We start from the raw sequence: 16132 nt of genomic DNA on the forward strand, positions 1-16132 counted from the left end.
ACTTTTTTGGATGTGTGTTTTGTTGAGTATTATATTTGACCATCAGGCTTTAATGGCTCATATCGTCTGATTTATGATGATGAAATTCTGATCCTTATGTAAATCAATGAGATCTTTATAACAGTAGAGCAGCTACTGACATAAAATTATATACATATAATTGGTCACTCCTATAATATGTGACCCTGGAGCACAAAACCAGTCATAAGTGTCCATTTTTGGAAATTGATAATTATGCATCATCTGAAGCTGAATAAATGATCTCTCCTTTGATGTGTGGTTTGTTCGGAGGACAATATTTGTCTGAGATACAACTATCTGAAAATCTGGAATCTGAGGGAGCAAAAAAAAATCTAAATATTGAGAAAATCACCTTTAAAGTTCTTCAAATGAAGTTTTTAGCAATGCATATTACTAATCAAAAATTACATTTTGATATATTTACGGTAGGAAATTTACTAAATATTTTCATGGAACATGATCTTTACTTAATATTCTAATGATTTTTGGCTTAAAAGAGAAATCTATAATTTTGACCCTTAGGCCTACAATGTATTTTTAGCTATTTCTACAAATAAACCCCAGCGACTTAAGACTGCTTTTGTGCTCCAGGGACACAAATGTCTCAGTAAGATGAGATGTAAATGATCCGCACATATAACACAGTGATTGAGAGCTGAAGAAATCAAGGCTCCTCAGAAGATGTGAGATGTTCTGGAGGCTTGTGAAGATCATTCCTCCGCTGAGGAACAGTGAAAGTAAAGCTTCTGGAAAGATCCTGAGGATCAGATTTGAGACTCTGAAACATGATTGATGGAGAATCAAGTAAAGCTGGAGATATTACTGACCTTATTCTGACCTTTACTTGATTGATGTGTGTGTGTGTGTGTGTGTTGCAGAGAGAAGAAGCTGAAGGGTCGTGTTCAGGAGTTGGTGGCGGCGTTAGAAAGACTCACTAAGAGCAGTGAAGTCAGACATCAGCAGTCGGCGGAGTTTGTTAACGACCTGAAACGAGCAAACAGGTGCCTGCTGTGACACACACTGATTTAAAGCAGCGCCTCCTGCTGGTCTAACACCATTACTGTGACTGAATACGTGTGTTTACATTTACCATGGTTATTTATATATTATTATTATACTGTTTATTAATATTTAGAACCAGCTTTATACATTTTACATGCGCTTTTTTTCTTTTCTTATTTCTATATTTCTGTTTAGCTTTAATATTTTAATTTTTATATTTATTATTTTGGTACTTCGTCTTATTTTAGTAAGTTGCTAAGGCAACATTTCTGGTTTTTTATATTTTTTTTATGCACTTTTATATTTTTAAGATCTTTTTTTGACACTAGATTTTGTCAGGTACTATATTTAGCTTTAATTTATTTTTATTTCAGTTAGTTTTAGTAACTCATCTTTTTTCAGTTAGCTGCCAAAGCAACATTTTTAATTTTCTTTTAAGTTTAAGTTTTTATCTAATATTTTTTATTGTGTTGCATTTATTACTAAGATTTCTTTTTAATTAATTTGCAGTAATCTGGTGTCAGCGTACGAGAAAGCCAAGAAGAAGCACCAGAACAAGCTGAAGAAGCTGGAGTCTCAGATGATGGCGATGGTGGAGCGTCACGAGACGCAGGTGCGGATGCTGAAACAGCGCATCGCTCTCCTGGAGGAGGAGACGTGTCGACCGCACACCAGCGAGACCTCGCTCTGAACAAACACCTGTGCAAAACCACACAGAAGTCATCGATCTGGCATCGGGAGCATGAAAGAAGACGTTTCTCAGCATGCTCACGCTGCTCTTTTACACAAACGCATCATGAAACGAGGGCTGAGACATGCTGGCTTTGTCAAGGAGGACAAATACTGCTCAGTTTTTCCAATTCATGATTATGAGGTCCAGTTTTTATTATGATGAACGGCAAAAATCCTCATAATTCTTGGTAATCTCAGAATGAAACGACACGAGAGAGTACAGCAGCACAGACTCGTCGCTGGTTTAGTTTAATACTTATATTTCATAATCACACAGTGTAGAGAAATACGGTTTTGAGCAATAAATGAGAACGTCATCTCAGATGAAAATTCTGTCATCATTTACCCAGTTTCCTAACATCTGGTAATCTGTGCTCAGTTTATGATCTATCATCAGATTTATCAACTGTAAATACAGATTGCAGACAAATCAAGGCCGCAGATGATTTGTTACAACCACTTCGACAAATTATTTAACATCTCATCAGCCAAAATATCTATGTATTATTTAATCTGTGCAGTCACTTTGCAATAAAGTCTTGTTTGTTAACGTTACAAACTAAAAATGAACAATACACATATTTAACTTTATTAACATTAGTTCATTAAAAATACAATTTTGATAGTATAATGTTAAACATTTATTTTAGCTAAGAATTTTCAGTACTTTTTTCAGTGATAGTTTAATAAACTTTTTTAAAGCACCTTTAATATTGCTTTAAAAGAATAAATAAAAATACATTGAAATAGAAAAAAATAAGAATAATATGAAATCAAAAGAATTACAATCACATAAATACAACTCAGAAAAAGTGAAGACTGAAAACAATGAAAGATGGTCATTTCCATTAATTTTTTTTATAGAAATTGAAGGAAAAAGTGAAGGTAAATTCATTTTCAAATATTTAAGAAAATTAAACCTTAATGGTAAAGTGTTACCAAAATAAAATCAAAATTACGTGTTTTAACATTTCAGTGTTCATATTTACACTTCTGCTGATCCTGAGCAATTTTTTTAATGTTTTTTTTTTTTTTTTGTAGCATTAATCAATAAAAACATTTATTTTGTTCATCATGAGAATAATTTTCTTTAGAATAACATGCACCGATGAGTTGTACAAAAAAACAATAAACGTTTGTTATAGCGACTTTTAAAAATTGCATCTCAAAGCGCCTTACAAGAATAAATAGAAATGTATTGAAATACAAAAAGAAAAAACTAAGAAAATGCTGGGAATCTGATGATATAATCTTCATTTTTGTGTGAAATCCTGCTTCCGGCTTCATGTTGTGTTTGTTTGCGTGTAGTTTTCAGCCGAGGACTGTGACGTCACTCATCAACGTCACCAGATCTCACATTTCAGCTCACGCTAAAAACCGAGAGGTTTGATCTTCCTCCTGGACGACAGAAGCACTTTTCCCACAGTCTGGTGGACCGGATCACCACATTGCCTTCTTACATACCAGTATTTATTTCCCCGCTCCTGCAAAATATCAACGAGACCTCAAACTCGCGTTTTTACACGATCCTGCGACTGTTGACACGCTCGAGCTCCGAAGCAGCTCGGACCTAGTGAAGACGGTGATTATTATGCATAAACAGCTTTCATTCATATTTATCAGTTATGAGACATTTGAGTCATGGTGAAATATTCAATGCAATAGAAATGCTTCTCTCTCGTTCGAGGCGCTGTTAAAGGGACAGAACTCCTTTAATGTGAACAAGCGTTTAATAGAAGAATCCAGGTCCATCTGAGACTTCATGCTTGACCATCAGATGCCATTCTCATGGGCTTTGATTTTTCTGTTCATCTGTAAGTAAAGGAATGAACAGAAGCTCGATTACGAGACTTGTCCTTCCTTTTGTGAAAAGTATATGCATTTCCATAAACGATGGGCTGGAGAAACTATAAAGGGTTTGTGAATTGTACTTAATTTGCACAGATCTGTTTATGAATGAAATCTTTGCAATCATTTTGTTTTATATTAATACAGAATGTATTTGTTTATATAATAAAGAAATAATGCAACACTTAATTTGTTAATGGCTCCAGTCATTTTAACAGGTATATTTGACTTTTTCTGCATTGAAATATTCAACAGAGAAATGTAGGTTGAGGTTCATTGATTGAATTCCTGGACAACTTTTAAATTTCAGTTCTCAAATATTTTTTAGAACTTTTTTTTTTTTTCAAATATTTGAAGAAAATTTTAATTCTCCAAAGGAAAAAAAAAAAGTTTTGCACCCAACAATTTTTTTCTTTATGTTAATATTTTACGTTTTTTTTTTACTTTTTTAATCAAGTTCTCAAACATTTTCTTAAGAACATTTTAAAAGTATTGTTGGGAATACAAAATAATTCTCATGTCATGAAGAATGTTGAGCGAATTCTGTTTTATGATTAGTGAACCTTGCTCAAAATTCATTTTAATTCCACTTTTAAATTCAATGCATGTCTGAAATGAACAAACGGATGCTGCAAAAATGTTTCCATCTCCCTTCGATTTATTCTGCAAGTATAACAATTATTTAAAGTGTGGAAAACTGTGAATTATTGCCAAGACTGAACAAAACATTTCCTGTATATTTACAGTGAGAGTTTGGCTTAAACAGAGCATTTATATGAAATCCTGTAGAAATTTGCAAGAAAAAGGTTTTCCTGACGTGATTTACCTGATGAGGAGCTACATTATTCTGAAGACACGCTCCGAGAGAGAGCCAGTCCCTCGAACACTAACACATGCAACAGAGACGCAGTCTGAGAACATGCCAGAACCCAAGAAGAAGAAGAAACAAGGCATCGCGTCAAAACAAAGAAACACACACTCGCACAACATCCATCGTGAAAATAAAAAAATGATAAAAGCGGACTGCATGTCAAACCTCGACAGTAATACAAAAAAATCTCCAGGTGCATGAAAACAGACAGAGGTTTGTTCACAGTGGGGCGATCAGGAGCACAAATCATCTTAAACGTGTCGATTAAAAAATCCTGACGTGGCGTTCCTCCTTGATTTCTGTGCGAGGAGACGCTGTGTCAAACTGATACGTCGTCCTGAAGAGGGAATAAAAACTGCTCGGGACGGAAAACACAAGGTAAAGAACGGAAATAAAGATAATTCATCCTGATCCGAGCGTATGATACAAGTCCGGCTGGGTGGAGCGAGCCTCATTTCTTGGCCGTTTTGGTGACCACGTTCCTGGGCGGAGTTACTGGACGACTGGAGTTTGGCTTCTTCTTCTCTGCCGGCTTCAAAATCTGCAGATTAAACACAGGACTGTGAGAAACACAAACGAGTGACTGAATTAAACAACACTGCATCACAGATCCTGCTTCTGGGCAGCGTTTTCTTGTTTCTCATCAAAGCAGAGAGTTCCGGTCCTTGATTCTGATTGGCTGAGCCGCGTTCACAGCTGTTGTGAATTACTCCTTTGTTTACGTTTGTGTGTTGCTCGGCAACCAATTTGTAGCAACCACAACTGATTCTGAGGAACTACATTGTGTGGTGGAAGAATACTGTTTTTATTAATATCATCATTATACTTTATTTGCTCTGTTTTATTTTAGTACGTATATGAAATAACCGTTTTATAAAAGCAATAAGCCCCAAGAAGCCGTGGTTTACAGTGATTTTATAACAGCTCGTGCCTCTCAGCTGTTATAAAGTCTCTATAAAGCACGGCTTCACGGGGATTATTGCTTTATTCTCATCATGACTTCATTTTGAAGCTGTTATGGTCACCTTGCATGTATTAAAATCAAAATAAAAAATTTTGAAAAATGTATTATGTGCAAATTTGAATGTAATATTAATTATAAAAATTTAAATGAATGTGTTATAGATTTAAATGACATTTTAAATTATTCACAATTTGAAAAGAATATTAATGAAATGTCTGTTTAAGGGAAAGTAAAATGTCACGCCCACGGACCGCTGGCTAAACGTTTGATGCACATGGAATACAAAAGTGGAAACACTTCAGGAATGTCGAAGTCGTTATCGGATTGGTTGAATTCTACAGGATTTCCGGGAGACGTGTGTGTTGCATTCTTTAACATTCCTCCTGGAAACAAAGATACAGTGGCTCGAAACCCCTCACGAAAGAAGAACTGTGACGACGAGCGCTTATTAAAATCAACTAAACACTGGAGTTTCAAAAGTATGTGAAATATTTGAAGTTCATGGCATTGAATCTTTAAAATACGTCTGAGAGTTTTACACAGAAGTCTATTTTTGTGGCGACATTTCCACGCCCTGAACAAAACGAACTGTGATTGGTTGTTTGACATGTCAGTCAAGTCCTCATGGGGCGGGCCTTGGCCAATGAAAGCTGCCATGAACGCGAGACTATCCTGTAAGCTTCTTTCTGTTTTCCTTTTTAATGAGCTTTTAAACATCACCATTTATCATTAGTTTTAAAATAGTTTAAGGTGTATTAAATTCATTTTTAAAACTTTAATTTTCATTTGCTGTCCTTGGGAATTTTTGATGGCAATAACAGACTGTATTTTCACTTCAAATGATTATACACATAAAAATAAAAAAAAAATCGGTAAACGTATCCCTACAAACTAAATATTCCATGTAGTCTCACATCAGTATGATTTTATAAAAGCAGTCAAATGCTGTTTAAATGTGATTAGCAGAGCTGTAGTGTACCTGGAAGGAGCACATGAGGGTCTCGTCCACGCTCATCATGGCTCCGGCGTTATCGAACTCTCCGCAGTAGTTTGGTGCGGAGAACAGAGTCACCAGCTGCCGCTTGGCGAAGAACTCATATCCGTCCTCCACCACCTGCACACACACACACACACACAGGAAGAGGAAGTTCAGGAGACGTTCGGGATCTGGATGACACTCACTGTCCTGAGACTCTACGACATCAGGTCATGAATTACTATCCATCGCAGAGCTGCATCATTTACAGCGATTTCTGCAAATTAAGCCAGGTATTTTCTTCTTTCTGTTTTACAAAATTTTCCAAATTATGCAAAATGTTTGTAAACACATGAGAAAAAGAGAAAGATCTCTCACTGCATTGGTCTGATACTGTAATAAAATAATAAAATATATATATATATACTATTTTAATCTAACCTAATGTACTAAAATCTACAAAATATAAAACTACCATATTTTCCGGACTATATTAATTTGACATGAACCAAGAGAAAACATTACCGTCTCCAGCCGCCAGAGGGCGCTCTATGCTGCTCAGTTCTCCTGTAGTCTACACTGAACACAGAGCGCCCTCTCACGGCTGGAGACGGTAGTGTTTTCTCTTGGTGCTTGGTTCTAAATAAATGTGACTTATAGTCCAGTGTGACTTATATATGTTTTTTTCCTCATCATGAAGTATTTTTGGACTGATGCGACTTATACTCAGGTGCGATTTATACTTCGAAAAATACAGTAAATAAAAATGTAAACAATACAGATATTTATTTATTAAAACAAAATTAGGAAGAAATTATTAACTTTTAATAACTGATTAAATTTTCGAGTTGTATAATGACTCCCAGAATAAATATCTTTTAAAGATCCCTCATTATTTCTAGCTATTCATGAAAATTAAAAGTTTAGTATTTTCTTCTAGACATTTCCAAGTAAAAAATAGAAAATAAATGAAAATAAAAATCTACGAACCGGACAGGACCAGCAGAAATAAAATCACATTGTTATGTTCATAAAAACGCAATGTACAAAAGAAAAAGAAAAGAAATTGCTGCATTTATCTGCATTATTGTTTTCAGTGTTAAAACTAATTTTAGCCCATCATCGTTCATACTGATCTGAACGGGTTTAAAACTAGTGTAGAAAACGGCAATTTTACATTATATATTATTATTATTTTAGAATTGTGCACTAAACATTGCACATATGTATGGGGAAAATCTAATTTTAAATAAAGAAATGTATTGCCATTTTGCAAATGTTTCTACCCAAATGCTTCCAAACGTAGAGGGTTGACTTTTTTACCTAATTTTGACCAAAACGGCATCATGATGCTAAATTCCTACTTTGCTACAAGGCTAAATAACAGAGCTTAACTTACACGTGTGAAACTGAACAGTACAGGCACACATGATTACCGCGGAGCACTGGTGAGTCACTAGATTACCGTCTGAGGGGACAGAGATTAGGGTTTAGGGAACATCTCACACACACAGAGACATGAGGAGCGTCAGCAGACCAGTGTCAAACTCTCGTCTCATATCTGCAGCCGGTTCAGCGTGTGACTCATGGTGAACAGTTTCACGTTTCAATCCCTGGAAGTTCATGTAAGGTGAAACTGAGCGCCTGACGATCAGACCACCGGCTCATACATACACTGACTAATCATTAACTAGCTGCCGAACAACTGCCTAGAGCCAACTAGTGAAGCTGACTAGTGCTTTTATCTGTAGATTTTTCCCGTTCTTTTAGATTTGGAGACTCTATTTGGAGTTTAAACGCATCTAAAGCGCCGCTGCTACAGACACAAACCTAGTCGTTATGTAATTCCCTATGGCAGACAACTTTACGAACTGAAGACTAGAGCTGTACGATACTGGAGAAACCATCAGATTTAGATTTATATAACATACTGTATCATGCACTATGGAAAAAAAACGACAAATGACCTGAATCGCCATATTTGGAAAAGAATGAATCATTGCTGAAGTGTTGGGAAGTGCATCTGCGTAGAAATATACTTTGACTTTTTAGAGCATCCTTTTAGTTTTGAGTTGAACGATTTGGGAAATACAGACCTACAACTTGTTGTTAGAAGTGAGACCCTCGCACAAATAAAGACCACTTTAGATGTTTAATTACTATCTGGAGCATTGGGATCGCTAGAAGAGGGCTTAAGGAAGTCATTTGTGACTTATTGAATTAGGCAGCACGGGTCACATGTTGTTCAGCGCTCCTGAAGACTGACCTGGTGAGCCCTGCAGATCAGATCCAGGTCGTGTTTGTGAAGGAACTTGGCCACCACTTCTGCTCCGAAGGTGAAGGACACGCCTCGGTCGTTCTCGCCCCATCCCAACACGTCCTTATCCGGGTCGGACCACAGCAGGTCACACAGGAGACCCTGGTCCGGGACATCGGTGGGTCTCATGATCCTTCTGATCTGCTCCATGGACTGCAGATCAGGAGACAAACCTGAGGAACAGCAGAAAGCGCTGGAGATTAACATCCCTACTGGACGAGTTCCTAGTTTCTTAAGAAAAGCGAGGCCTTATAACGCAGGGTTCACACGGGACACACTATCCTCCTGCGAGTCACACTGACTCAGCGCTCAGAAATGTGAGAGATGATGTCAGCGCAAATCATAGAGCGATGAGGTTAGATGATTTACACACCCTGAACATTTCAACAACAGAGCTACGCTGAGAGCAACACTAAACACTGAAGCAGATGTTTACATGCATCATGTATCTGAAGTCCTTAAACTAAACATCCTGCAACTGGTCATTCATGCAGTAAACTAATAAAAGGACATATTAAACTAAATGTCCAGCAACCGCGTTTTTAAAACGAACCTATCACAAACAGAAAAAGATTTAAAGAGTTCATTTGCAAAAACAGATAACTTCATTTTAAATAAAAATAGATGTAAAAACATTTTTTTTATTGTGCATTCCAATTAATCTCAATCAAAATCAAAGGTAGGATAAAAATAACTAAAGAATACAGCTAACTAACACGAAGCATAAAAAACATGATCTTATCTAGTTATCTGCTTGCAAACAAACTCTACTTGGACTCGTGACAGAAGACCAGTGATGTCACTTGAAAAATGCCTTAAATGTGTGTTTGGACACCATAAAAAACGCAGATTGAGGATGTTCGACGCAGCAGAAGAGCCAGCGCTCGTAGTTCATCAGGTGTAAGTCTAGAGGGTTTCATCACACACACACACACACACCTCCGTGACAGCAGAAGATCTTCTCATCCACGATGGCAGCGATGGGCAGACAGTTGAAGCAGTCCGTGAACGTCTTCCAGAGCTTGATGTTGTAGCGTCTCCTGCCTAAACACACAAACACGAGCTTAATATCACCTACAGGTTTTAGCATTTAAAAGAAGTTGCAATATAAATGAATTAAAATAGCTTGCGAGAGACAGACTATGCTAAAAACCACACAGCGGTTCCCTTCCCTCTCTCACACGGTGCTTTATAATTAATTCTGCACTGAACAGGAGTCACAGTGTTCTGCTTGAAGTGCATGTTTATTAAAGTGTAAAACACAGTTAAGGCAGTGGAATCTGATCATGCATTCTGTGCAGATTAATGTGAACAGTCTAGCTGTTGTCTACAACAGAGGTTTCTATGAGAAGTCCCAGGATGTAATAGTGGCACACAGCACAGTGTCTGGACACTCACACTCGTCGTAGAAGCCGTAGATGCGGTTGATGGACGCACACTCGTGGTTTCCCCTCAACAGGAAGAAGTTCTCGGGGTATTTGATCTTGTAGGCCAGCAGGAGGCAGATGGTCTCCAGAGACTGCTTCCCTCGGTCCACATAGTCTCCCAGGAACAGGTAGTTGCTCTCCGGTGGGTATCCTCCGTACTCGAAGAGCCTGAGCAGGTCGTAGTACTGTCCGTGGATATCGCCTGTGGAGAGGAGAGCTGACTGTTTAACAACTAAACCGACTCTGAAGGACATCTGCCAGCTTTGTGTTCCTCACCGCAGATCTTCAGCGGTGCCTCCAGCTCCAGGAGGATGGGCTGGCTGAGGAAGATCTCGCGGGATTTCAGACACAATCCCCGGATCTCGTTCTCCTGCAGCTGCACGTTCTTGCCAGGCTTGGACCCTCTCACTGCAAACACACACACAAACCTGCAGTTAATGCCGTGGGAAAACACACACAGCAATAAACCATCAGTGATGTAATTTATGACACCCGATGATTAAAAACTATAACAACTCATTAAAAAATTTGTTATTATAGTGTCACCGATAAACTATTATAGTTCCCATTTTATATTTTTGAATTTATTTTTACATTAAAATGTTTTATTTCAGTTAGTTTATAAATGTTGTTATACATTAGGTTTTTAATTTGTTATTAACTTTTTTTAAATGTACATAGTTATTATTCCATTCTATTTTTTGGCACTTAAGCTTAACCTAAACAAAAATGTCCTTGTAACTAACTGAATTTTTTAATTGTTCTTTAACTTTAAATTTATGTTCTTAACTTAATTTTAGTTAAAGTTTTAGTAATTTAGTTGCATGGTTCTTGGTTTTTTTAAATGTATATGTAGTAGTGGTGTGCAGTATGACCAAAAATTAATATCACACTATTTTTCTAAATTATATATGTTGCATGGTATATGATGGTATTTAGTAACAAAAAAAATAATTAATGCAAAAAAAAACTATTAATAATTATATATTAATTTAATATATTAAATTAATATATTATTATAATTAATATTAATATATTAAATATATTAAATAATAATAATTGAAACTACTTATTTGTTTTATTTTACTTTTATTTCAAATAATTTAAAAAAGAAAACTTTTTTTCTAGTTCTTTTTTTTTTTACATTTATGTAGTAATCTAAAGCATTTATTGAAATCACAAAAGATGCACCATATAAAAAGGTTTACACCATTAAATAAACCATTGAAAAGTTTAACAAAAATTTCAGTTTTCTGTTTTCAGTTTTCTAGAATCAAAAAGCATGTCTAACCAAATAAATTCATAAAACATTAACAATTTAATAATTTATTAAAATTTTTACAATAATAGGGCCACATGATTTTTTTGTTGTTAATTTCTGCCCTCCTTCTGAAATTCTGTTAGTTTCATTTTTTTTTCTGTAATTATGTTTTGGTACAAACTAAATATATTATACTCTTCTAGGAGCTCTGTTTGCAGAGGATCAAAGTGACCTACAGATTCATCCCAAATGTGCAAAGCAGTGTCTCTCTTAAGTGTCCCATTTCTCCCCGCTTGCAATGTTCACAGGTTCCACATCGATTGTGTTTTTATTGCGCCGAGGCAGGGAATAGTGCACCACAACGGCCCGTTCCTGTCCAGCGTTTCTATTTTTACCCTGTGTTTGGAGCAACTGGCACAGTTCTGCAGCTCTGGACTGAAGCTCGTTTCTCCAAATATAGACATCTGAAATGGTTCTTTAATATAAATCAGTTTTTCATTGTTTACCGACTGAAATAGCATAAATATGTTGCAATATGTACAGCTTCTGTGAAATAAAAACAACAATTACCAGGATGTAAGATTGTGGTGATTTACATTTACATTCTGGAGGGTTTCATAAATTTTATGAAAATTTAATTATAAAATAAAAAATTACAAAACTAATTTTTAAATAAAACAAGGAAAATACAACACTTTGTAAAAATGTTTGATGATATACAAATGAATTACAAATAAAAAATAGGACAATAATATTATAGATTATTTAATGGTGAATATAAAAAAAAAAATGTAATATCATGATTGACAAGGTTTACTATGAATATTATTAATAATAATTGTCTTAAGTAATAACTTAAAATAACAATACATTTTCTAAATGTAAATATATTATAGAAATAAATTATACTTTATATAACTTAACACAGACATTAAGAATAAAAACAACAAAAATAAAACAAAAAAGATTATATTTTTATAAAAATATATTATTTAATATGAATATGATTAAACCTTTAAGTAGCAACAAAATATGTCTAATAAAAATATATTGTATTATAAATTGTATATTAAAAATATAAATAATATATAATATTAGTAATAATTAATTAGTATTAGTATAAAAAATTAAATACATAGAGGTCTAACGGTAGAATGAATGAGAGAGTTGCATGGGTGCTGACAGAAAATGCAACAAAGCGTCAAAAACCTGCAACATTTTTGAGTGCACTGTCTCTTTAAACACTGACGGGTGTGAGTGGGTTTTAAATGCAGGTAGATATAAAACAGGGTGTTTTCTTTAGTACTTTAACCCGTCTTTTGTTTTTGAGTATATAACCGTCTAGTTAAGATTCTGATTGATTTTGTGACTGCTCTGAAATGCTAAATTATATAATCTGCTACTTACATAACAAAAGACGAATTGCTTCCTTAAAAAGCTTGAAACATCACAAGGTTTCAGACTGTGACTGTGCTAGTATGCATACTATGAGTTAGTGCTCCACAAAGCTGGATCCGAGAAAAACTTCTGAATGATTAAAACACGTGCGGCGAAGCTTTGAGTTTGGAGCGTCTGAAGCCAAAAGATGACGCAAGCACAGGTTGAATGATGCTAAACAGCAGCTGAACATTTACTTTACTCCATATACATGACTATACTTGAAGTACTCAGAGAGGTCTACTTCCAACCAAGTGAGTCATTACCAAAATATTACAGTCTGGTACAATGAGTACAAATGCATGTGTGACCCTTGAGCACAAACCCAGTCTTAAGTCGCTGGGGTATATTTGTAGAAATAGACAATTAATCTAAAGAGATTTAGATTTTCGACGGATACTTGTATATCACATTTTAAAACAATGCATCTATTCCGCTCTTCATCCTCAACACTTGATGAATCTGAGAAGGACTCGGTCTCCAGGACTGATATTCTCCACCCATCAACTATGAAGCAGGTCCTGGCACCACTTTGGGCGGCATTAACCCAAGTGAGGTTATGTAACGAGAGCAGACTGCCAAGGGAACAGCCGTACTAATGCTGGACGAGCAGATATAGGTGCAGTCCACACACCCTGGGCCTGGTTCCTAAACTCTACAGCAATAAACATGCAGGTGGTGCAACTGGCTCCATCTAAACTCTGACGAGGTGGAAAAACCAGGGAGAGGTTTCTAAGAAACACAGTTAGCTTTATAGAGTTTCGTGAGAGCAGCCAACATGAAGAAATATGACTGACTCCAACACAAAGTCAAATGCAAAACCAAATCAGCCACAAATAGAGCCATGTTTGGCACAGTGGGACACGAGTCTGCATCAGGCTTTCCAGAAACCAATGCTTTCCTGTCACTTACACTATACAGGCATAAAGCCTTAATCACAAGAAACATAGCGGTGATAAAACAATAGATTAAAATGCCCTTTATTAGTGATTCGACCACGAAAATGAACACCGCTCTAGATGATGAGGCATAATAAATAAACCACGCTGATTCTCTTCTATAAGCATTTTTGAGCATGATGCAAGGTGTGCATGTTCTGTTCTTTAGTGCACATCAACTTCCAATGCTCTAAAGACATATCTCTACTTTACGATGTTAAACACTAATGCAAACTCAATGCAAAGCATAAAAATAGTATACAAAACCATTCCAATCACTCTTGACTGGACTCAGACTTCAATGTTTATGAATAATAATTACAGGAAAAAATCTATACGAGATATTTACTGTAGTTAAGACTTCAATTGCTTTATTTTAATGCATGCAATAAAGCAAAACATTCACTTCTATAATAAATGTATGGAATTATTTCAGTCTATTCAAACAGGGTTGTCATCTTTTTCAAGACCTTTGTTATCACTGCAAAAAAAAAAAAAAAAAAAAAAATATATATATATATATATATATATATATATATATATATATATATATATATATATATATATATATATATATATATATATATATATATATATATATATATATATATTTAAAGACTAACTGTACACTCACAAAGATAAATTACATAATCTGAGCTGAGATATATATATATTAACTAGGTCTGGACAATTCTGACATTTCAATTTCATTTCCAAGTTAACGAATATGGGAATTTAACTGCTATGAACGGTCAAAGCTTTGTTTAATATCACACTGTCAGCATTAAAAAATATCATTTGCATATGTATTTCATATTTTTTTTCTAGCTAAATTAAAACTTGCAATAAGTTGGAAATATTCAGGTGTAATGTAACTTTATTTTATGAACACATGACATAGGTTTGTAAGTATCAATACTTTCTTACTAATTCCTCTTTTGTAATTTTTTCCCATTTTATATCTTTTTAAAACCTGAATTGGCAACAAAAATGGAGATTACAATATGACACTAAATCTAACGTTTGCAAGATACATCAACAAATGTAAGATTTATCGTTACAGTAGCACTGAAAATCGTCTCAACGCTTAGTGAGCTGCCTATGTACGTTAAACGGTCTATTCATAACACAGTTTCACAATTATGCCGACTGAAACGATTTGTACGAGTCATAAATATTGTTTAGGTAGAAAATTCACAATATTTTTGAACCGCAGCCATTGGTTATGTCATTAAGCAGCTAACGTTAAGTTAACGCTTTGCTAACATTATTAGCTGAGCTCAACAGCTCTCAATACGAGCCAGACAGCTGATAAACCAGTCATATACATATCCATATGCTACAAAAATAATAATTTTGAAATAAGTTATCCTGTTATAAGGAGATTTTAGCCGTTTCTTGCGGTGAAACTCACCCTCGAGCAGGCGCTGAATGATGCTGTCTATGTTGAGTTTGTCGATGTCAGCCATGACTCGCCGAATAAAACACAAACACACACCGGACACGACAAATAACACTAAAATATCGATTAATACAAAACAGATTTGTCACAGGAAATTCTAAGTTAAAGATTTAAGAGCTCAGCTAGGCCGTCAGACGCGCGTGCTGCGGCGGAGGCACACCGGCTCTGCGGAAGGATACACGCATGCAGCAACAGCAGTACAGTACAGCTGCTGTAAACCTGCGGGCGGATTAATACAACAGCTGCACGAATTAGGGAAAATAGGGCGGAGGAAATGGGAGGGAGCGCAGCTGAATTTCACAATAATGTGTGACGCTGAATGCTAATTGAACACTTTTTTGCTATTTAATATTTACGTTAAATATTTATTAAAAAATGTATTTACACGTTAATATTATTTTAATGACAACATCCTCCGTCAGTTCTCATTATAGTCATACAAAAATGAATTAAGCTACTTATTTCATGCGTAAAATATTTAAGCAAAATGCATTTAATTTTTTGCCGATTTAGGTTTTTAAATCCTAGTATTTTTACTGTAATGAAAGACGTTTATATGGCTGAGGGAACATGTTGACAGATGTTCAGCTTCATGCTGTATTTCATCATCTCTTCTTGGAGGAAATTATTTTTTTCTTAGATGTTTCACCAGCATCCTGATCACGTCAGGTTGCACAAAGAACATTGACAGGGTGTGTCTGAATAAACCACATCACATGAAAAAAAAGAAAGAAGAAAACGCGTCTAGCCTACTTCTTTTTTATCGTATCAATTTTATTTTCATTATAAGTGAATTAAATAATTGCAAATGAAAAGCATTGCAGATGGATTCAAATACATGTATTTTCACAAAAGTAAAAAATAAATTCTGATTGC

At 35.3% G+C, this 16132-nt stretch overlaps 2 protein-coding genes across 7 annotated transcripts in view; one reads left to right on the top strand and one right to left on the bottom strand.

Moving 5' to 3' along the window:
• mcc (MCC regulator of WNT signaling pathway) overlaps positions 1-3792 on the top strand; it is a 77799-nt gene extending 74007 nt beyond the window's left edge. For all 6 annotated transcript variants that reach the window (XM_052557003.1, XM_052557002.1, XM_052557005.1 and 3 more), the window contains 2 exons: positions 900-1022; positions 1534-3792. In XM_052557003.1, the coding sequence (XP_052412963.1) occupies positions 900-1022; positions 1534-1714 (304 nt within the window). In that variant the 3' untranslated portion in view covers positions 1715-3792. The remainder of the gene's footprint in view (positions 1-899; positions 1023-1533) is intronic.
• A 447-nt stretch (positions 3793-4239) lies between these two features.
• Positions 4240-15482, bottom strand: ppp1cc (protein phosphatase 1, catalytic subunit, gamma isozyme). Its single transcript, XM_052557329.1, has 7 exons — positions 15209-15482; positions 10435-10566; positions 10130-10360; positions 9671-9775; positions 8681-8904; positions 6418-6552; positions 4240-5015 (listed from the first exon to the last, which is right to left on the bottom strand). The coding sequence occupies exons 1-7, from the start codon at positions 15261-15263 to the stop codon at positions 4926-4928; spliced, it is 972 nt and encodes a 323-aa protein (XP_052413289.1). The 5' UTR covers positions 15264-15482; the 3' UTR covers positions 4240-4925.
• Between the last annotated feature and the right edge of the window lie 650 nt (positions 15483-16132).

This window comes from Carassius gibelio, chromosome B5 (genome assembly GCF_023724105.1).
Source record: "Carassius gibelio isolate Cgi1373 ecotype wild population from Czech Republic chromosome B5, carGib1.2-hapl.c, whole genome shotgun sequence".
Lineage (NCBI taxonomy): Eukaryota > Metazoa > Chordata > Actinopteri > Cypriniformes > Cyprinidae > Carassius > Carassius gibelio.